This window comes from Mustela nigripes, chromosome 7, assembly GCF_022355385.1.
Source record: "Mustela nigripes isolate SB6536 chromosome 7, MUSNIG.SB6536, whole genome shotgun sequence".
Classification (NCBI taxonomy): Eukaryota; Metazoa; Chordata; class Mammalia; order Carnivora; family Mustelidae; genus Mustela; species Mustela nigripes.
In genome coordinates, this window is record NC_081563.1 from 78,696,872 (window position 1) to 78,720,425 (window position 23,554).

Here is a 23,554-nt window from a genome sequence, read left to right on the forward strand (position 1 = left end):
TAAGAGCCCTTAGTATAGGAATCAAAACTGTTTTAAATTCCTGGTCTGAGGGGAGTCTAAGTGGCTGACTCAGTTGAGCATCTGACCCTTGGTTTTGGCTCAGGTCATGATCTCAGTATTATAAGATGGAGAGATGGAGCCCCACATTGAGCTCAGTACAGAGCCTACCTGTCCCTGCCCCCCTGCCCCTCTGCCCACTCTCTTTTTCTCTCTAAAATAAATAAAATCTTTAAACCAATAAAAATAATAAATAAATAAATTCCCACTCTGATAATTCCAACATTCTTGCCCTGCTGTGTGTTTGCTTTTTAGAATGCCTTTTAACATTTTCTAGATAGCTAGACATGCTGTGCTGGGTGAAAGGAACTATTTACTATGTAGTAAATAGGCCTTTAGTAATGCATTGGTGAGGGTATGGGTGAGGGGAAACATTCTCTAGTCCTATGATAAGATCTCAGTCTTTCCATGAACCTGTGCCTCTGAACTATGACCTTTCTAAGTGACTCACAAGGGACTTTTTCCTCCCCCCTGAGGTGGGGCAGGATGGCTGATGTGGGCTAGAGTTGGATATTCTCTTCTACATGAAAGGCTATAAGGAGCTGGGGTGGGTATTTCCCTTCTCCCACATGGGACACTAAACAGGCTAGAGTACGGTATTTTCCTCCCCTGAGGTAAAGTAGGATCTGATAAAACTACAGTAGTTTAGGCTGTGGTAAAATAGTTCCTTCTAAAAGCAGGCCTTGTTGAGAGCAGAGTATTCTGGTTTATTTCAAAATGGTTCCTTTTCCCCTCCCCCTGGCAGAAGCATAAGGGAATTTTCTCCCCTGTGTTGGATGTCAAAGTCGGAGAAGCAAAACTAACACAGGTGTGGGAGGCCCCTATACTGGGTCTGCCCAGAGTTTGCACTCAGCCTTGTCCACTCTGAGACTCCAGCACTTGGCCAGCTTCAGATCCGCTCTCCCTGAGCCAACCCTGGTTCCCACAGATGTTCTTGCTGGGGAGTTTCTGCCCAGCTAGTTGTGGTTCACAGTAGCTGCCCATCTGTCTCGTTCATGTAGGGGGCAGCAGTGTGCCCTGTAACGTTACTCCTCTAGTAGATCTGAGAAGCACTTTTGATTTTTGTTAGGACCCAGCGACATTGTCTCAGCTCTTTACATGTTAGACTGGAAACCAGAACAGTTGATGTCTTCACTCTTGATGTCCTACACCGACAACTAAATGATGTGGGCAAAAAAAGATTTTCAGGCACAGCTTTTGTTCCTTCAAATCTGAATATTAGATTTGAAAGGTGGCTTGGAGGTCACCTTGTTCAATGTCCTCATGTTCAGATGAGCATCCCAGTAGGCTCAGCTGTGGGCACTGTCCTGGTAATATTCCCACATTTTAGCAAAGTAGTAGAGCACACTATATATAAGGCTCAGAATACAAATGAATGTTCTCCAAATAAACCAGTTAATTCTCATACCATGTTCTGATTCCTAGAAGGAACTAGAATGTGATATTTATCCATAAACAGTCTGTGTGGTGTTTTAGCTCTGTATGGTGTTTTGATGGATGCTGTTTTAGTTCTGTGTGATGAGATGACAGGTGATTTTTATTTTTCTCTTTTTGTCTTTTTGCGTTTTTCCAAATTCTATCAAATGAACATGTATTACTTTTACAATCAGGACCAAAAAAAAAAAAAAACAACAACAACAAGGTAACGTTTTAGGTCATGAACGTTGGAAGTCTCCTCTCCGTGTCTCCTTACAGTCTGCAAGATGAACGTTCACCGACGCTGTGAAACCAACGTGGCCCCCAACTGTGGGGTGGACGCCAGAGGAATTGCCAAAGTCCTGGCTGACCTAGGCGTCACTCCAGACAAAATCACCAACAGTGGCCAGAGGAGGAAAAAGGTAACTGGCTATTTGGAGGTGTTTCTGGAGCTCTTTGGAGGCCACCAACCCTGTGCTGGCTTCCTGAGAGCACCCCTTCTCCTCCCCAGAGTGAGGTTCCGAGATCCTTGGGTTTGAGACACAGCATGAGCTGAAAGGGAATGAAAAAAATGGTCAGGCAGGTGACATTAAAGTCTCCTTCAGTTCTAGAAGTGGAGGAAAAATGAAGCAAGTCACAGGGATTCTGTTCTTCTCCCTACTGACTCAACTCATCTTGGAGATGAGGACTTTGGAATTCCCTCTAGAAAAAGCACAACACTAGACAAGGAAGTAGGCTTATCTGGCTCCAAGACTGGCATGAAAGCAATGTCAGTGTTTGAACTTTGCCCCTAGTGTCATGGTAATGAGGATACAGGGATAAAGAGCTGGGACCACACTCTTTTCTAGGGAGCAGGCCAAGAAGATTTATGGTAGTGCCGTCCAAGGGATATTGTTAATGCCCCACCACATGAAACAGCTGGGCCTTTCTTTGGAGACCAAAGCCCCCTGTCTTTATCCATGTTACATTCTAATATCAGTAGGAAGAGATCCATTTGCTGAGATGCTCTTTTGGTAAGTCAGGGCCCACAGATGTACACAGAGCTCAAGGCATCCATAGCATTTCTTTTGAAGGTCCTTCCTGGCCTTGGCTTCCAGCCCAGAAATTGTAAGTCTTTAAAAGAGTAAGTTATGAGAAAATCAGAACCATGTTTACTGGGCAAGAAATCCTGGTGGGGGTTGGGGCCAGGCAGTGATCCTCATTACCTATTATCAAGCATTCTCAAGCACTTATCAGAAAAGCAAGTCTATTTCAGGGTGCATCTCAGAAGAGCCCTTTCCCTTGAATGGAGAGGTTTGGATTCTTTCCATCTTCTTAAACTCCTCCCTCTCTACCTGCCCAATAAGCAAAGCTGATTTGCAAGGGTTGGGAAAAAAGAACCCTCTTCTCCCTGGTCGCTTAGCTATGAGATTTTGTGCTTCTGGTGGCTCTTAGCTCTGTAAATCCCACGAGTGGAAATGGAGCTCAGTTGCAAGCAAAATGTCAGCACCCAAGAATGTTATGCCCCCACCAAAGCGGCAGGTTAAGCAAACACCCTGTCATGACAATGTCGGACACACACATTTATGAGCTCTAGGGAGAGCCCTTCATGGGAGAGAATGACTTTTCTCCTTGCTAGAAGGAAATTGAGACAGAATTGTAATTAATTATCATGAAACATTTAAGAGAAAACACAATACACATCCGCTCTCTCCCCCGCAATTTACACGGGCCATGATACCAATAACCAGGCATCGTCTGTCTGTCTGTCTTAGATTGGGGGGAACCTCGTGTTAAGAAGCTAACATGGAGAAATTCAGGAAGAGATGAGTTAAAGACCAGAGGATTCTGAAATTTTTATTGCTGGATCGCTTCTGGTGCAAAAGCTGGAAAAAGCCACGTGACCAAGTAGTAGCTCAGCTTCGTGTGAGAGGAAGGGAGAGAAGTGCCCTTGGTCAGAAGCTAAAAGGGCTTCTTGGCAAGAGCGTCAGGCTTGCCGGAGCGCTGCTTGTCTTCATGTTGGCCCTTGCAAGTGGTCCACTGTGCAGAGAGGACATGTGCAACCGGCTAGGAGATCAAGGGTAAAACAGAGCAGAACTGCGTGTGACCGCTTAGTCCAAACCTCTGACTTTAATGGAACTTAACATGGTGTGTCAGCATCTCACTAGACTTCACTGGGGGGTGCTGTATTAAAATTTGCCAACCAATTTCAACACATCTAAAAATATGAAGCTCAGTAAATATTTTTTATTTATTTTTTATATTTATATTTATAAATATTTATAAATTTTATTTATTTATTTATTTATATATTATTTCTACTACAGACCAGAGCCTGTGGTCTGCCTGAGCAGAGTGCCCCACACAGTATCCACATGCAGAGGCCATTAGCTAAATATAGCTGAACAAGACGATGGATAAAGGCCCAACAGGTGTTAGAGGCAAATGTCGAATTGCTTTAGGTGTAGTAACTTGTTTGGCTTGCATAGGCAAGGGAGGTTCTGATGGAAGGGGACAGGTGTGCTTGGGTAGAATGAAATTCGAACAAATTGCAGCATCTTTCTTTTTAAAGTTTTGATTTTGACTCCAGTTAGTTAACATACAGTGTAATATTAGATTCTGGTATACAGTGGAGTGACCCAACACTTGCATACACGGCCCGGCACAGTCTCTTGTCTTCCCTTTCACTGTCAAATGAAACCTGAGTCTGCTTCCAGAATGTCAGTTCAGCAAGTGCTGCTGGGTGCCGGGCTCCCTACAGCACCTCTACGCCTCCGACCTCGGGGCAGCTCCCACCCTCCCTTCTCACGTCTCCCCTCTTTCTCTCCCTCCCTCTAGCTCATTGCTGGCGCTGAGTCCCCACAGCCCACTTCTGGAAGCTCACCGTCGGAGGAAGATCGATCCAAGTCAGCACCCACCTCCCCTTGTGACCAGGGTGAGGCCCTCAGATTGGCCCTGTTACCTCTGAGCCATGTCATTGGAAGGCCGGAAGAGCCTGAGGCCTCTCCACCCTTGTTCCACCCTTGTTAACTGGAATGGAGGCCCAGGAAGGCCTTCAGACACCCTCTCCCTACTGACTCTTTAGCTGGTCTTTCTCTCTGCAAGGCTGTCTTGAGGGACAGACAGACACTTTGAACTGCTGTGCTTGCTTTAAGCACAGGTCCAGGCCAGGGTAAGAGAGAAAGAGCACGTGATATTCTAGCTCTTTCTTTACCCTCACCTCCTTCCAGGGTGCCAGGTGTAGGAAGGTGCCCCGGGGCCTGCTCCCAGACCTGACCTTCCACCCACCATGCCACTCAGCTGAGTGCTACTTCCCTCCATCCTGACTCTGATCATCACCCCTGAAACCTGAGAACAGGGCAAGAGTTGGGGGAGAGGCGTCATCTCCTCCTGTGGCCTATGGATGGGCAGGGACAGACACAGGAAGCTGGAGAACAGAGGAAGAGGAGGGAAGAAGGCAGCTCTCGGCCCAACCCCTTCCCAAAACTCAGGTTTCCTTCTTCCTCACATGAATGTGCTTAATGATGTTGAAGTTTCTGAATGCTCTAGGCATCCCAGAATGCTGAGGGTTTCAAACTTTCGCTTCTGGGGTCCAGACGTCCCCAGAAAGGGATTCATGCTTCTGCAGAGCAAGAGTAATCATCATTGCGTGACAAGTGGGACTTGATTTTCTGTAACCTCTTTGCGTTCATTATCTTAATCTTACGCTCACACCGACTCAGGGATGCCTCATCCCTGTCCCTGTCCCCGTATCACAGGCTGGGAAGTGAAGATCAGAGTCTTAAAACGTTCTGTGCAAAGGTCTGGAACTAAGTCTGTGGTAAGGGTGAGATCATTCCCCTCCTGGTTTCGGGACCCCCATCTCAGAATCTGTGCCATCAAACCCACCCTGAGGGTCATTGCTGTGACCCACCTCGGATTAGCCAGGAGTGAACAAAACAGCTGCAGGGTGTGTGTGCCCTTCCTGACGCCACAGAGCAATGGGTCTGAGTCTCTCTTCTTGCTGCTCGGATTAGCCTCCTGCATCTTTACACTCCGCTTCATTCCAAAAAAGATTCCAGTGGTCAGCTGGGGCCTCCCAACTAGTAGGTATTATCCTGCAGCCCATGTAGGTGTTTTTATGCGTCCTTTTGAGTGCTGAGACCTCCTTTGAGAGCTTCAAGGAGACAGCATTTCTGTCCCCCAGGACGAGCGAGGGGGAGCGTCATTTCTAGGCCTGGCTGCTCCCAGACCTGGCAGGTTGTAGTGCCTGTGCCTGTCTCTGCTCAGGACAGTGGTGTGGGCACCGATGGATGCAAAGACCCTCTTACCAAGACGTGGCATCGCCACAGGAAAGAGATAACACACAGTTTCTTTTCCTTCCGTTGTAATGACATTTTCTTCAAGCTTTGGAATCCCTAAACACCCAAGTTCTGTTTTCCAAAATCCGTTTCATAGTTTGCCTTGGAAACTGAGACCTTTAGCTGTTTGCTGAGACTAGAAGTTATACTTTGTAAGGAAAAAGTGCTAAGAAGTGGCTCATTTGGCAAGGCAGAGCCTGAGACTCGGGAGCCAGCTGTGCTCCCCCCCCGCCCCCAACCCAGCAGATCTAAGAAAGATCCAGATTCCTTGCGCAAGCTATCATGGGCCTCCATCCTTGTGCAGGGAAGCTGAAGATCTCTTTCTGTCAAGCAACACCAGGTCTTCACGCCTCATTCTGATTCCCAGGTGTTAATAATCTGCATTCCCCTTCCATCTTCCCAGTTTTTCACAAGCATCTCTTAAAATCGGATTTTGCTTGTGGTGCCCAGTTCTGCACTGAGAGGTGTGTGTGTCTTGGTGAATAAACAGCTAACAATAAAGCTTGCTCAAACAGGAAAGGTCAAAGGGTCATCCAGTGTTATCACGGCAGGGTAGTTCAGGTCATATGCTCCGCAGGGGCACAAGACTGCCCCGTGGTTGTGAAATTGTACTGAGGAATCCCTGCCCCATCTGAGATAAATTCGTAACACGTCACTCTCGGACAGCAGTTCTTCAGGTAACGAGAAGCCCTGGCTCATTTGGCTGAATACCCTTGTGGGAGATAGGCAGTAGAGTAAACGCACCAGTGAGACCAAGTAAAGTCCTTTACAAGTCCGGGGCTCCCAGTCCTAGCTTCTGGTACAGCTGGACCACCTGTGATTACTGCGATGACAATTCTCGATCGGTCATTGCTCTCATCTTCAGAGGGAGTCTGAAGGGAGACTGTTGTCTTTGAGACTCCGCAGGGTCCCAGAGAAGGTGGGGGTTCCTGCACTACACCTGGCATAACAGAACAGGCCACTGGCCAGAGGGGGCTTGTGGAGAGAGGGCCAGGTTTCTGCGTAATCTGAAAGTCTTGGCCGTGGGGAGCTGTGTCCTCGGCCTCTTGGCCTCCCTAGGCCCTGCTATGGGCTAGGTGCCCATGAAAGCATGGGGAGCAAGTGAAGGAACCCACGGAGGGCTGCCATGCTGCATCTGCTGGTGGGCTGAGACCCTACGGTGGGAGGCCAGGGGAGTGTGGTCTGGGGCCCGCGGCCAGCTGGGAAGGGAGCCTGAGGTATGCACTAATGCAAGGTCTTGTCTCCCTTGGCCCTAGAAATAAAAGAACTTGAAAACAACATCCGGAAGGCCTTGTCTTTTGACAATCGAGGGGAGGAGCACCGGGCAGCAGGTGGTGCCGGCCAGCTGGCGAGCCCCGGCGAGAACGGCGAAGTGCGGCAGGGCCAGGCCAAGCGCCTGGGTCTGGAGGAGTTCACCTTCATCAAGGTGCTGGGCAAAGGCAGCTTTGGCAAGGTCTGTGGCATGCGCGCGTACACCCGCTGACTCTGCCCCGTGGCGTTGCCTCATCTGTCCGATCTAAGGAAGATGAGGCTGTGAACATTTCAGCCTGGTCTTGTTGCGTCTTCCTTCTTTCTTCCATGGAAACAGCCTGCGGCCAAGCAGGTGGGAGCCGGGGATCTGCTGCTGGTTAGCTGTGGGACTTCCGGCTAGTAGTCACCTAGCTTCTCCGGGACTCAGTTTTTCTCATTTGTCGAATGGGGCCACAGGCATCAAGGGAGGTTGTGGGTGGGGGGGGGGGGAGGGGGAAGGCACCTGGAAATATTTTAATTACTTTACTTGTCTTGGCGTTTCCATTACCGGCCATGGTAGCACTGCATTTCTTCCCTCCTTCAGAGATCCATCTGAAATTTTGGCTTTAATTCAGGACCAAGACTTTGAAAATGAACTCTGGAATCCCTGCCCTCTGTGAACTTCGGGCTCAGAGCAACTCTGGGCATGTATTATTTTGAAAGTTAAATGCTATTTAACTGACTTTTCTGGCATTTACTAAAGGCTGTTTATCCTGTGTGTGTGGCAAGAGAATGAGAATAATCATCTCCTGGCTTGGATTTTGCCCTTGGTGCTGTTTTCCCTCTCCTGGCCCACACGGAGACCAGCCAAGCCGTGCAGTGTGTGTGTGCCGAGTGAAGCTTTTGGGGGAATCGGGCCCCGTTCTGATGGCTCAGTGACATGGGGAGATAATCCTTGTGCATTTTAGAAGGAAGACAGGAGGGCAGAGGGCCCAGGATACTGTGGCTAACACTTCAGCTGGGATCCCTGATCATTCCCTTGCGCTCTGCACAGATGGAGTCGCTGGAAGCTGCCTTTCCACACCCTGTTCTTGGGCCCAGGCCCGTGGGCCTGGCGGCTCCCGAGTCACGTTCCCTCACGTGTCCTGGGCTCTTGAAAGCAGCAGCCTACAGATCAGCCAGCGACCTGAGCTGCAGAGCCGCTCTGCTGAAGGGAATGGCTCTGGAAGCCTCCAGGGCGTGGGCCTTCCTTCCAGCCCCTCACCTGGCCCCATCTCCTCCTGACATCTCTGTAGTGGGAAGGTAACCAGAGGAGCGTACTTAAATGCAGATGCTGAAGCAATATCATTCTTCAGCGACTGAGTCAATAAGAAACTGGCCCCAGTGCCCTGGTCCAGGTGTAACTGGGGGATGTGGGTGGGTTTAATTTTGAACAAGAGTCAAGGGAAACAGGCAGGCTCAGAGTTTCCAGATCGCCATACTGTGTAGGCAGGATGTGAACTTGGATGACTGTGGACCATTTACGTTGGTTTTTTTTTGTTTTTTTATTTCACAGACATAGATCACAAGTCAGACAGAGATCACAAGTAGGCAGAGAGGCAGGAAGAGACGGGGGAAGCAGGCTCCCTGCTGAGCAGAGAGCCCGATGTGGGGCTCGATCCCAGGACCCTGAGATCATGACCTGAGCGGAAGGCAGAGGCTTTAACCCACTGAGCCACCCAGGCGCCCCCATTTAGGTTGTTTTTTAAGAAGAATCACAGGCAGCGTCTAAGCCAGCGTTAAAGATTTTGCATTACGTGTGGGAGATGAACATTCCTCAGGAAGCACCCTGAATTCCTTCTTGAAGCTTTTGAGTTACCGCTCTTGAGCCTGGCAGCTCACCCTGGAATACTGGGCTTAGGAGATCGTTGTTTAAAAGGAGGAAGACTTTTCACATTGCGGAGAAATGAGTGCAGAAACATCAAATGATAGGAAAACCTGAAGCTCAGAGAACTGGGCATGTGCTCTCTGGAGAAGGAGTCACATTCTAAGCATGAAGGCTACAGGACCACGAAGGCAGACCTGACAGATTTCGCTGCGTAAGGACAGGTGATCCTGTTTGCTGTCAAACAGAAGATCATCAAACAGGGTTAGACAAACCTTTGCAGAATGCCAAGTGTTAGTATCATTGTATACCAAACTTGCACAAATTCAAAAGCAAGTAGTATAAGATAATACATAGAACTAGACAGAGTTATCGTGAATATAAAACTGACAGTTCACACAAAAACAATTTAAGGAAAATTTTTTTTAAAAGTTCCATTGCAACTTAAAACAGTGTTGAGGTTATATTTCATACCCATTATATGAGCATAAATACTTTTTTCCCCCCAAAACACTTTTTAAGTGGAAGCCTCCAATGTGGGTACATTGCCATGAAACTAGAGCACCCCTCCATTCCCGGTGGCAGATTATTTTGTAAATCCTTTCTGAAACTCAAGAAATGTGCAAAATATTTAACCTCATAATCTACTTCTAAGAATGTCTAGCTTGAGGATATGGTCCAAAAAAAAAAAAGAAAGAAAGAAAGAAAAAAGATGACATATAAAAACATGCTCAATCTGATTTATTCCTATAATACTAAATAATTAGGTTTTACTTAATTATCTAATACAAGGTAAAGGGTTAAGTAAATTGTAATATGTTTACTTCAGCTGAGTATAGGTAACTCTGATAATGATCATGACAATGTGGATGATGAATCCTTATTAATGTGAGTTAAAAATATTATTTGTGCAGTGCTGTAATTGCATGTATGATGCATGTGCATATGAAGAATTATTTCATAGATGTGTGTTGAACCTTTTTCTTTGCATGGGCCCTATGCTAGAGATGAAACATCAATAAAGGAATTATAGTAGCTCTATTAGGATGGGTAGTTTTTCTAAACATTTTTAATGTTATAGTGTTCAAAATGAAAGAAAAAAGAAGTTAGTTTTTAAAGCCTTTGGTATTGACTTTTGTTTTTACTTTTGATTCCTTGTGTGTGTAGATTGATGGCAGTGGTTTGCTTTTTGGATCCCTTGCAGGTCATGTTGGCAGAGCTGAAAGGCAAGGATGAAGTATATGCAGTGAAGGTCTTAAAGAAGGATGTCATCCTCCAGGATGATGACGTGGACTGCACGATGACAGAGAAGAGGATTTTGGCGCTGGCACGGAAACACCCATACTTAACCCAACTCTATTGCTGCTTTCAGACCAAGGTATGACTAAGAAGAAAATGGTGGGCCACCATCTTGGCATAGTGCTGTATAATGAGATGGCATCTTGATGTCAGATTTTTAAAAAATCAATTGTAGACCCTCTACAGTATTTTCTCATAGGCCTTGTAAAGTGGAATGGATTTTACCCTTGAAGAGATCAGGGTGTGTTGAACAGCATCGTCTTTTTTTAAGAGCATGGAATTTTCCCTTCAAGGCTGTGCTTGTGGAGGGATGAGAGGGCAGAATTCAACAATTTTTTGCAGAAGTAACTGGACAAAGCTAGTGTTTGCTCCTTGGAAAAACCAACAGGCATGGTTAGTCCTTGATCTGCTCCTAATTTTCTATTACTAGGCCAATCACTTAAGTAAGGTCCCCATTGCCTTCAGGTCGAATGAAAAAGCGTGAAGGCCACCCTAACCACTTCTGACTTGTATAATGTCCTAGGAGGCAAAGGCTGTGGACAAATGCTTACAATGCCCAAGCAAAATAGGAACAGAAGGTGGAGTTTTCAATTTACTGTGTAGGAGCCTGGGAACCAGAAGGTGGCAGTAAAGAAACGAAAATAATCTGTTAACTGCCTTATGGAGTCTGACCTATGAGTATCGTAACTGATTTTTTTAACTTAGTAAAGAAAAGAAGTGCCAACATTCTTCATGAAGCTCTTATTTTATTACCTCTTTTTGGGGAAAAAAGAAAGTTAAAGTCTTTGAGGATGACTTATAGGTCTGTAGCCCTTAGCTTCTTGAGAAGGCACAAGCAACTTTACCCAAAATTCTTCCCTGTGCCTTCCTAGAGCTTAGACAGTAAAGGGCGCCATCCTGGAGAGACGATCCCTTGCCCCTTGGCATAATCCCACCTCTACAGTCACTGCGATGACAGTCTTCCTCTTTGAATTCAACAATTTTTCATTTGCTCATTTGGCAAATTTTTACTTTAATTATATTTGATTGAATTCTTCCCATGTGCCAGGTGTGGAGATACAGTGGTAAAGCAAGGCCCAGTCCCTGAGAGTCTCTTTGGTACACTGTTTCTCAAAGGGTATTTCTCTGAACCCTCATCCCTCTAGGAACTCTTAAGCCTAAAGGACTCTATAGCCCATGGTTTAGGAAATTGCAGTCTGACTTCTTTTAGACTGTCTCAGCATACACTTGCTTATTAAAGTCCCTGAGGAGAATTACAATGGGACCAAAAAAAATTGTCTTCATTTAATCTAGTATTTCCCAATTATTTGTTCTCAAGCTCCACCCATACCACTGCTTACTTCACACTGAGAAACAATGGTCTAATGGCATTTCTCCTAACTCTCTGATCACTTAGGAGAATAAGGAACACCTTCTGAAAATCTGGAAATCCCTTTTCCAAACAAGCACAGGGCTCATCGGCAGTCCTTGTGTTGGACATGTTTTACATAATTCCCAATGTTTGTGGGTCTATGCATGTACGTGCACATATGCAGAGCCTAACATGAGAAAAACGGATCAATCATATAGTCCACGTTCTTTTCTCTACTTTTTGCACCAGTGAGAAAATCAGATTTCATAGGAGTAGAAGTCCTTTGCTCATAAGACACTGTGTTTTGGCCGAGATGGACTTGGCATCTGGTCTCTGGAACTCCCACTGCAGTGGGACCTTGTCCTGATATCAGACTGATACTCTCTCTCCCTCTTGCCTGACCCAGAACAGTGCCTCTTCTGTGGGAGAACTTTCCCCTCTAGCCCCACCCCTAACTGGTAGTTGTCTCTTCCACTATCTGAGATAGTTTCCTGGGTAGGGAGCCACACTGATGTTTTTTCTTTGGACACATTGTCAAGAGGCCCTACGTCCTTGGGGAGCCACAGTGGAGGGTCAGCTTTCCTACACCTCTCGGTGATGAATAAGGAAATGAGTATCTTCCGTGTCAACAGTGTTCTCCTCTGTGTATTATAGAACATCAGTGCTAAGATTCCTCATTGCATGGAGCACAAATTGGTGTTGGTAACACCATGGATTTCCTTTATGGTAAAACAATAACCAAACTGACATGGAGATTAGGATCTGGGTGGCTAGAGAGTGGGGCTGGGGAGAGAAGGGATTTTAGTAGTTCAGAGATCCACTAAGTCTTTTTCTCAGGCTGGTATCAGATAGCCACAGGTATAGGAGCAACTCTGTCCCACCTCGGCCATGCCACCATTGTGTGGGAAAACAACAGCACACCCCACTTTATACAACAGATATATGTTCATCTAACTTGTCAAAAGAGAATCCTATTTTAACCTCACCAAAGGACCTTAGCTTACTAATGAAAGCAGTCTTAGGAAAAATCCTTTTCTAAACCCCCACCTTCTAGAAAATGTGACTTTTCTTATGACAACCAGTAGTCATGGTTTAAAGAGTAGCTATTATTCATTCATTTGACTATGAGGTAGGTGCTGGCTCTGGGCTTATCAGCAAAAAGTGGAGGGGTTTGGTCCCTAAGTGCTAGGGAGTTTATATTCCTTCTGCAACCAACCAGCAGCAAAGAACATGGTGTGGGGTGTTCAAACAGAAGGCTCAGAGGAGGGGTGCTCTTGGGGTTTGGAGTAGGATGAGAGCTCAAGCCAGGCTTTGAGGAGGGGAGGACTGGGCCGCAGCGGGGCTGGGAGTGGGAACCAGGCTCACTCACCATAGCTCCTGTCCTGCTTTAGTTTCGCTTTTCCTGAAAAGAAAGGACGAGTCCTCCGAGTTACCCTGAACCTGGTTTCAATGAAGACTCTAATAGACGATTAAGGAATGTGAGATCTGATTGCAATCCTATTAAGATTTCTTTCCGTCTTGTTTTATTCTGATACACAAAGCAGCAAGAACCTTAAGTCGAGTTTAATTATTTTTAGGTGAGCCTTTGTTTTTTGGTGTGTAGGAAGAAAGGGCCCCCACAGAACCAAGCTTTGGGAACTTCCTGATGGTCTGCACATCGCTTCAGGCCACGTGCTACACGGCTGGTGGCCTGACAGGACTTAGATATGTGCGAGGTGTGGGTGCTTGTCTGGTGTGGCGGCCCCTGGCGATGACTGTGTACATCTGTCCGTGCCAGTCATGATGTCAAGTCATGAATCAGGTCTGGTCCCCACGGCCCCAAGGTATGGTTCAAGGGTGTTGATTTGGCCTTTTCTGTGTCGTGCCTACTTGCCATTGGCTCGTGTACTCTGATCGTTCTCCAAGGGGCCTGGAAGGAAGGAGAGCAAATGACCACCTCTGAACAAGAGCAGGGCAGGAGAGCAACAGTGGAGGGTGTTTGGGAGATGACAGTGAAATTCCTGTACCTGCGAGATCAGATGGTTGGTAGAGAGCAGAGGGGAAGACAGTCGACCCTCGGCCCACACAGGTTCGAACCGGTCCAATTACACATGGGTTATTTTCGAGACAGTACAGGACTAGAAACATATCTCCTCTGCTTCACAGTTTTCTTAGGGACATTTTCTTTCTTCTGGCTTACTATATCATAAGAATAGTACGTGAGACCTACAAAATGTGTTAATCACTTTATGTTCTCAGGAAGGCTTCTGTTCAAGAGCAGACTATTGGTAAAGTTTTGGGGGGAGTCAAAAGTTATATGGGGATTTTTGACTATGCAGGGCTTGGTGCCTCATCTGCCACATTTTTCAGGGGTCTACCGTGATGTGAACCTGCTTCACTGGGCCGGGCACCCTGCTAGGCTCTACAGGTTATGGGCTCGGTCAAAGTCAGGGCTTAGGGCGAGGAGTGACTTCAGGAACTGCCTTTTTAGGCTTCTCCCTTGCCCACAGAAAGCTGGGGACGGGAGAGCTGCTGAGTGATGGGCTTGTTTTTGCTTTTGTTTTTGTTTTTGTAGTTAAAGGAAATGAAATTCTCAAGCATTTTTAGATTTTGTGTATGATTCCCTGTTGTGAAATCATCACTTCCGACTGGATCCCGTAAAACTTGTCTTGAGTAATTTCATGCATGATTTTTCCTCTTTAAAAATATTAATCTCTACCTCATCATCCCCATCCCCCAGCGTTTGGCATTTCCCGCCAAGCCTGGGAAGCTCGCTTCTGGAGGGCTCTGCCTTTCTCAGCTGCTATAAAGGAAACAGAGGGCGAACTCCTGGAGAATCTCCTTTGGCCAGCCTCCCTTGCTGCCCTGGGGGAAACGCAGAATGGAAAAATCCTTAAAAAGCAACTGGAACCACTTTTCCAATGAGCTTTAATAATCTGTGTGAGTGTGGAGTGAGAACTACAGAGAAGGGGTGTTGACGGTGTAGGGAAAAATTACAGTTGCGAGGAACTCTGATGCTTACTTTGATCCTTAACTCTGCAACAGCAAACACAAAAGCAGAAAACAAAGTAAAAAATTTGGTCAATGATAGATTTTCTTTTTTTTTTGAAAGAGATGACTATGTCAGATTAGGTTGAAAAGAGCCAAAAAACCACTGAATGAAGTATGTCTCCTTAGTAAAAGCCTGTGCAGTCTGAAGCTGCCAGACGTGGAAGGTGCTGGAGGCGTTTTGATTGGATCTGGTGTCTCACAAAAGTAGATTGACACGTTCGGCACCACGAGTTGGTCTGTGGGTCAGACAGCCACCTGGAAATCAAGGTGCTATCAAATCCAACTAGCAGGAGGGACAAACTTCATGCTCTTGAGGAAGGATGGGCTGAGGCCTGTGGAGGGCTGGTGGGGATTGAGAGAGAGGGAGAGCGAGAGATAGAGAGAGAGAGGGAGGGAGGGGGAGAAAGAGAGAGTGAGTGTGTGTGTGTGTGTGTGTGTGTGTGGTATTTGTTGGGGGGTTGGGGAGAGGTCTGTAGGACAAGCCCCAGCCAGTCAGAGGAGATAAGAATTTCCACAATCAAGCAAGGTTTCACAGAGAAAGACCTTCAGGTCTTGAAGCCCTAGGTTACTTTCTGCCTGATGAAACAAAAGGTTATAGAGTTAATTAACATTCACATGCCCCCAGGTCAGAGACATATGCCTGTCGGCTCTTTATCTGCGATGCTGCTGCCTCTTTGCCTCTAAGGAAACCTTGCATTTGATAGGACAGGACAGTTGGTTTTAAAAATACCTTCACTTTCGTCACCCCTTGCCCCTGTTCCTAAACATCTCAGTGAGGCAAGTATGGGCACCATCTTTTTCAGATGGGAAACTGAGGCCCAGCAAGGCCTTACACTGGACTGTACTAGAATTCAGATTGGAATGGAGATTTCCTGGTGGCCCTTGCTCACATATTATTCTGTCTGGGCTCCTTCCTGCTGTTCAGATCAACTACGGCAGCTAACCTCGTCTCAGAACCCCTCTCCCCATCTCTGCTGACACACACAGGAGAAGGGGTCTGAAGATGATAGCTCTGTTTTACCTGGACTCAGTGAGACAGGCATTAAAAAAAAAAAAAAAAAACCCCCCCCCCCCCCCACCTAAGCTGGCAAGTGTAGCAGGATCCATTAGACCGTTTCTGGAAGTGTAAGAGAGAAGCAAGGAGAAATAGGACTCGGGCACAGGAATTATGGATCCTTCTCTACTTAATGGTGTAACATCCAGACAAACCCATCGTGTGTTCAAAATATCCCATGTGTTCAAAATATCCCACGTTGAATACACCTAACCTACCAGACACAATGTCTTAGTCCTCCTGACCTTAACCGTGCTCTGGACACTCACGTTAGCCAGCAGTGGGGCAGAGTCCCCTAATACAAAGCCTCTCTCCCGGTAGACTGGTGACTGTCTCCAGTGACTGACTGAATTCTGTACTGAAGTGGGAAAACAGAATGGTTGTTTGGATCCGGATTGGTTTTAAGTGCATGGGTTGTCGGTCCTCGTAGTCCTGTGGCTGAGTGGGGACTGGGCGGGGCTCAGTGCCATTGCCCGGTTCAGAAGAGGGTACTGCATATTGCTAGCCTGGGAAAAGGGCAACATTTGAAGTATAGTTTCCACTGACTGCATATTGCTTTCAGATCATTATAAAAAATAATGATAATCCTAAATTGAACCATTGGAAGTCAGAGACCATCTGTAGGTCCAAAATGGGCTGCAGTAGGATGAGTTTCTCACCCTTGTCCACTCGGCCATCCCTTATTGAGCATCCACTGTGTGCATGCCATGGGTGTCATCGGGCCATGCACCTGCCGAGGGAGCTCATGGTGAACCAGGTAGTTGTTTCCCGACCTCATGGAACTTGAGGCCTCACTGGAACACTTTTATCATGCCACAGTGTGGAAGGAGCTGACCTGCATCTTCTGCACAGAACTCATTGCTTTGTTTTCTCTGAGAAACTGCTATCCTTGGCTCTTAAAAAAATAATATTTTATTTTTTATCACAAAGAATTTTTGTCAATTGTAGAATAATTGGAAAATTCGCCAAAGAAAAGCCCGCAGAAAATGAGAATGATTCTAATGACCAGTCGCATTTTGATGTATTTCGAGTTTAACAGTGGTTATCTGCTTCTACATCTGTATTTATAAGCTTAACGTCAGGCTCAACATGAGGAACAGTTTCACCAGGGCATATGGTGTCACGGTTCCTGCTATCACTAAAGATCCATCAATCAAAAGATTTCTGAGGTTTCTACCCTATTTAAGGGCCTCTTGTGGAAAAATGCTGCGTTTGGAAAGTGCCGGTGACCAGTCCACACGTGGCTTCATGTGGATATGATGTCAGCAATACCTGAACCAGAAGGCGCTGCCCGGGGACAGCTCTCACTTCTCTGCACAGAACTAGCTCTTTTCGCTTCTCTCTGTAATGTCAGCTTGAGTGCGAGCTGTAAGCTGTCTGCTTGATGCTGATGTAGGGCAGAAAGGTTTTACAAAGCTTCGACATTCTGCGCGTGCGCATGCGTGTTTGTCTAGTAGCTACTGTGCATCACCAAGGAATGTACTTGTGCATTCTCATAAACTAGTTGCATATTCTTCTCTCTCCTTTTCTTAGAGTGGGAGAGGAGGGTACAGCAAAGGGAGAGAAAGATTCTTAAGCAGGGCCCACACGTACTGGGGAGCCCAGAGAGGGGCTCGATCTCACGACCCCGAGATCATGACCTGAGTCAAAATCCAGAGTTGGACACTTAACTGACTGAGCCACCCAGGTGCCACTATTAGCATGGTCCTCTAAGCTGTAGGTCTCAAAGTCGGTTTTATGGAGGTGCTCTGTGTGCGTGTGTGTATGTGTGCGAGCACGTGCATCTGGACTCCCAGATCCTGGGCATGCTGTGGCAAAATGGCCCTCACTCTCCTCCTTTCCTCTGTCGGGAGAAGCCCCACTTCTGACTGCCTCATACACAAGTAAGATATCGTTTGAAGAAAGAATCTCACCTAAAAACCCCATGGTTTAAAACCACTGTAAGTTCCAAGAGTCTGGAGGAAATCTTGCTGCTTTTTACCTACCCGTATGTAATCTGATGTATACAGACAGCAGCAGTGCCTGAGGCTTCCATTACAAATGTCCTTCTGTTGTTAAAATGGGCACATTCCTGAGATTTAGGTTGAGATGGACTTTTTGGAAGCAGATTTCTCTCTCGTAGTCTCTGTGAGTGCTGTCTCTAAATTGGTTGGATGAGCGAGAGACCTGTTTGGAGAAAAGAGTGCCTTGAAGCATGTTCTGTACACCACTTTGGCTCACTGAGGAAGGCTTCCCACCAGAGAGAAAGATCAAGAGAGAAAGAGAAGTAGATGGAACTTGAGCAGGATATGACCCTGCTCCGACGATGAGAAAGTTGGTGACAAGGGTCTGCTCCGTGCCAGCAGGTGCCAGTGGCAGATGGCAGGGAGCGCGACTCTTAAGTTCAAGGAGAGGAGCTACAATAGACGCCTGTCAGCAACTAAGAGTAAAGACAGGAGGTGATGAGGAGGGGAGAGGCCTCCACTGCACGAGCACCTACTCCGTGGCCGGCCTCGTGCACGAACTCACATAATAAATCTTACACAAGCTTCTTGGAGTGTGGTGCCGCCGCCATCTCTGTGGGCAGATGAGGAACAGGTTGGGGTGCTCAGCCACTCGGCCAGACTCACACAACTAGCTAGGGGCCGGAGCTGGCACTCAGACCACCCTCACATGCTGTGGGTGAGAAGGGCCTCCGGGGAGGAGGATGGGTGGTGTGGGTGCCTTGTGGGGGAGTCTCTGGGTGGAGGGGGAGGAGCAGAGCCCAGGGAGCTGCAGGGAAGGGGGTGGTTTGCAGGCACAGACTCCCAGTGTAGGGAGAGCAATGACCGTGCTGGGCAGGAGGCCCCCAGCGGGAGGGCCTGAGAAAGGTCTGTTCATGAGGAGATCCCGGCTGCGCTGTGGACTTCTTACAATGGTGGCGAGGAGTTTGGGCTTATTCTGGAGGGAAAGTTTTCCTTGGAGGTCTTATAGGAGGTGAGGATTCACAAGCACAGTGTGGCAGCTCCATGGGGCATGGGTGAAAGGGAGAAAGGGACAGCAGAGGTGCCAGAAAGAGGCTGTTTCCATAACCCCCATGCGTCCAGAGGCAGTAGGAGGTATCTTCTGAAGGCAGAACTGCCACAGGTCATTTGCTGTCTCCTGAGCATCTAAAAAGGCTGGCCCACTTGGGAAGAAAGCAGACGGCTCCATTTGATACTCTGGAAAGAAAATACGGATGGGGTAACCCTGGCCTGATGAGAAACGTGGACTTAGATCACTACCCATCAGGTTCAGTGACCAGCGACCTTCCCAGGTGTCCTTTGCTCACAGTCGACTGGGGATACAAGGATCAAATTTAAATAAAAAGTTTCATCTTAAAATCTGACACCAGAGGTCCAGGCCCTCAAACCCATTCTCTAAACAAAGCCAGTTTCCTCAGTCGTTGACGTCAGAACTCCTGCCTCCGTCCAACACCATCTGTTGGGTTTCAGGATTTACTTTTTTTTTTTTTTAAGTGTGTCTATTTTTAGATTCATATTGAATTTTGTTAGTGGACTGATGTTGTTTTCCACACGGGGCGTTCTGTAGATGCCAATCTATTGAGATTACTCAGCTTAAGCAATAGGCTTTCCTCATATAACCTGAACTCTTTGTTCTAGTGATCTCAGATGCTTCAGACAGCCGTGCTTGGCCCTTAATGCTTTGATTTTGAGATCTTGCCAAGTGGTGGGTATGTCCCATGCAGCTCTTTGCGTGTGTTTGGGCCCTGTTCATTTGTAGGGAAAATGGGATCTAGGAAAGAAGGCACTGTGAGTGAGGAAACTCTGGTTCTTGCTCTGGTTCTGCCACCAAAGCTTACTGTGGGATATTTCTCAGGGCACTGGTTGCCTCATTCATAGTAAAAGCTGGGGGAGGACACAGAGATGGAGATAGACAATGTGATCTGTAAGATTCTGAAGGTCTCTGAAACTGCGACTCACCAGGGACCATACAGACCATTCCGGACTTGCTTGTTGCTCATGTGAGTGAGAGAAAAACAAGGGTGAAATAAGTGAACCCCAGGGCTTCTATTCAAAGCTTGATTCAGTACATGCTTCCTTCTATCTTGATCAAAGGCTTTGTGTTCACAAGGCTGCCCTTCTACATTGGGGTTCCAAATTCAGACCAACTCTTTTTTTTTTTTTTTAATTATTTATTTATTTGAAGACAGAGATCACAAGTTGGCAGAGAGGCAGGCAGAGTGGGGGAGAAGCAGGCTCCCTGCTGAGCAGAGAGCCTGATGTGGGGCTCGATCCCAGACCCTGAGATCATCACCTGAGCTGAAGACAGAGGCTTAACCCACTGAGCCCCCCAGACCTACTCTTAATGACTAATGGTCTCACATCAGAAGAACTACCAGGAGGTATTACAGTTGTCCCATTCTAGCACAGTTTCTGATACACAGCAGGCACAATAAATTTTAGCTTCTGCTTATCCAGTTAGCAATTTCAATATCCTTTACAAAGACAGACCGAAAACTGGACAGAGAGATTTGTCATGCTTCGTTTGCCTATAAACATGACCTCTCCTGACCAGTTGGCCAACTGTTCATGAAACCAAGTTAAAAAACCATTGTTGGTAGATTTGAGCCCCAGGCACACTAGCTACAAGAGAAAATACGTATTACCTATCCCCTAACCTGAGCCCAGATGATTCTTGTCGATGGCTATGGCCCATTCTCTTAATTCATCTAGTCCTTCTCACAAGTATATTAGGAGGGAGAGCATCAAGTAAGAGATGACTGAAAGCCATCATTTTAGAAGTCAATGTTCAATAGAAGGTGAATGCTTTGTTTTATCCTTTTTCTTAATTATTGTCTTAATGGTAAAATTTAATACATTTAGAAGTGTAATGAGTTAATGTGCGAGGAACATGTCTTTGGTTGTGTGTCCCTAGGAGCTAAGTAGTTCATCCTTCTGACTGTCCAAGCCATAGCTTGAACTAGGTCAGTGTGAAGGTGGCTTCTGCAAATCTCCCCTGATTGCTTTGTTTCATCCACAAGATTCTAGGGAATTCTTGCTGGACCCCTTTGTCTCCTTCCTGTCACTGAGCTGGTGGGCAGAGGGGAGTCACATCCTGGGGCTCCCTCCCCAGTGTGGGAGGAAGAGGTTACTGGTTCCAGTAAAGAACATCTTGGACCCAACTGCCCTTCTGATGGTTTGTCTTTGGAGGCTGCTGTTGTTTAAGAAATGAGGGTGGGGGTCCTTTAGGTGGGCTAGTCATCACCTTCCATTTCAGGGCTGTCCTTGGCTTAATGATGACAAGCCTTGCAAAAATTTCTATAGGGCTCTTATTCCAGGTTCAGTTTCAAACAAATCTGTCGACTCATTTAGTTTCCAAGTCAACCCTCTGAGGTAGACCTCTTATCCCAAAGACAGGTCACACAGCTGGAAGTGGCAGAGCCTGGAGATATATATATATATATATATATATATATATATATTTGTTTTTTCTAGGTGTGATTGTTATATATTTAGGTGTGATTGTTCACCTTACAAAAGCAAACTCCCTTTATCAAATGTTTACCAGGTGATTCACTAGCAAACACCTTGGGTTGACGAGATCCATTTGGATTTGCCAGATGGAGGGGCTGACGTGTGGAGTCATTAAAACCATCAGCAGTTAGTCCCAGGGAAGGTCAGACACACGGAACACGGGCCATCAGCCAGAGGGGGAAGTGTCCTGCTTTGGTATAATGGTAGGCAGCCAGTATCTCTTCAATACCTGGTAATGTCTTCAGCTTAATAGCAGGTATGCTAGTGATAGGGGGAAAAAAATACAGTCCTTGTCCAGAGACTTTTTCTAGTCTGCCTAGGAGGTAAGACTAGCACAGGTGAACCAGAGAATGAAGTCTGTGCAAAAATGAATGCTGCAGAAATTATCTTAGAAAGTCCAAGAAAGAAGAGGCATGAGTGGGGTCGGGCAGCAGGCACGTTCCTGTACACGGGAGAGTCAGCCGTCTCACATGTGAAGGACTTTGTCACAGGAGGAAGAGCCCGGGGTCCCATTTCCATTAGGAGTGTGGTGGTAAGCCCATCTACGTCAACGGGATTGGCTCCGTGTGGTCATGTCATTCCGTGACAAGGAACGAACCTCGTCTGAGACCAATCTGGATGTTTATGTCATTCAGGTCCTCCCATCCAGCTGCCCTCCTCCCCCTCATCCCAACCTGTTGATCTCTGCAGGTTTAAACCACATTAATAGGAGGGGAGACGAGCCTCTGGTCTTGGGAACTGGAGAGAGCCCGGCATGCTGGCACCAGGTCAATATAGGGGGGCGATGTCTTGTGTGTGCCGCAGGCAGGAACAGACTGGGTCCTTCCCAAAACTTAAAAAATGATACGTACATGCCCGTGGCTCAAAAACTGTGTGATTCCTGTGCATCTGTATCCCCAGAAGGATGAATTCTCTTCAGCTCTTTGAGCTCCTGGTTAATTCCTGATTCCCAGAGATACTAAGTTCAGTATAAAATACAGACACTCTAATGCTCCTTCCTGCTCTGTAGAAAATTATGTGAACAGTTTGCAGGATGGTGAGAGAAAAAGCCCATTCAATCCAAATGGGCATTTTTGTGGGAGGAAAAAAATAGAGGGCTTTGAGAACACCTACAGAAATTATTCAAAGGCTATAGGAAAGACATGAAACTTAAAGTCCTATTCCATAAAAAGGTGCATTTAGTCTTCATCAGTGTAAGTAAGGGCAAGAACAGGAGTGTGAACCATTGGGCAAAAACAGAAAGAAACACAGAATGTGCAAAAATATTAAGAATTTGGTACTCGACAGGGGGAAGCCTTCTTTTGGAAGAGGGTGTCATTTGGAAGGTCCAAATGCATTTCTTTGATCTTTGGATCTACCAAAAAATGGGATTTTTCTGTAAGGAAATTATATTTGAATTAGATAGGTGAGGAACTAGCCATAGCATATGTGAGTATGGCAGATGATTTTCATGCAAGGGAATGGGAGTAGAATTAATGGGTTTAGTTGCTGTGTCATTGATATCATAGGGAGAATGTTCAAGGGATGCTTTCTAAGGGTGCTTTTAAAAGACAGAGTGAGTCCCTCTTAAGAGTGGAGACCCGAGGGTGTGTGGGTGGCTCAGTCATTAAGTGGCTGCCTTTGGCTCAGGTCATGTTCCCAGGGTCCTGGGATCAAGGCCCACATCAGGCTCCCTGCTCAGCAGGAAGCCGGTTTCTCCTCTCTCGCTCCCCCTGCTTGTGTTCTCCCTCTCTCTGTGTCTCTCTCTGTCAAATAAATAGATAGATAGATAGATAGATAGATAGATAGATAGATAGAAAGAGTGGAGACCCGAGCTATAAGAGCTGGTGATTGAAAGAGAAGGACATGCAGACAGAAGATTCAGGTCCCGGAAAGACACATGTAGCATGTTGCATTTATAGAAAGTCCCCACTCAGAAACAACAACAACAAAGAATATATTCTTCAGAGAGACACACACAGTGATGAAACTATAAAGAAAAGCAAGGCAGTGGTTACCCTTACCCCTGGGGAGGAGAGGGTGAGGAGGGCTGCTGTCAGGGAGGTTTGAAGGGGCCGCTGAGGACCAGCAAACATTTTCTCTTTGTCAGGTTGCATCATGACTCAAAGGGGGCTTGTTTTATTTGGTTATTCTTTAAAATGCCTCTACTTTATATATCTTTCCATAGGTGTATTTTATAATTAAAGGGGGGAAAGGGTAGAACAAGATTATGACAGTATCCAAACTACCATAGATGTTAACATTTCAAGTGGTCATATCCCCCCTCCCCCAAGAAATATTCTCCCTGTAGTAAGAGCTGAGCTGAGCTGGAGGACAATGTCTGCCTATTATCATTTTGCCACCATAGTCTTGATTTTCCTGTTGTCTTTGGCAGGGAGGTCTGTCTCAAGGACAGGAAGTGTGGCAGCTGGTCACATGGTTGGCTTAGCTGGAAGGATA

General features: G+C 46.5%; 1 protein-coding gene across 3 annotated transcripts in view; it reads left to right on the forward strand.

The window, feature by feature from the left end:
* PRKCE (protein kinase C epsilon) overlaps positions 1-23,554 on the forward strand; it is a 477,259-nt gene that overhangs the window by 326,097 nt on the left and 127,608 nt on the right. For all 3 annotated transcript variants that reach the window (XM_059406230.1, XM_059406229.1, XM_059406231.1), the window contains 4 exons: positions 1,753-1,895; positions 4,291-4,387; positions 7,049-7,245; positions 10,091-10,264. In XM_059406230.1, the coding sequence (XP_059262213.1) occupies positions 1,753-1,895; positions 4,291-4,387; positions 7,049-7,245; positions 10,091-10,264 (611 nt within the window). The remainder of the gene's footprint in view (positions 1-1,752; positions 1,896-4,290; positions 4,388-7,048; positions 7,246-10,090; positions 10,265-23,554) is intronic.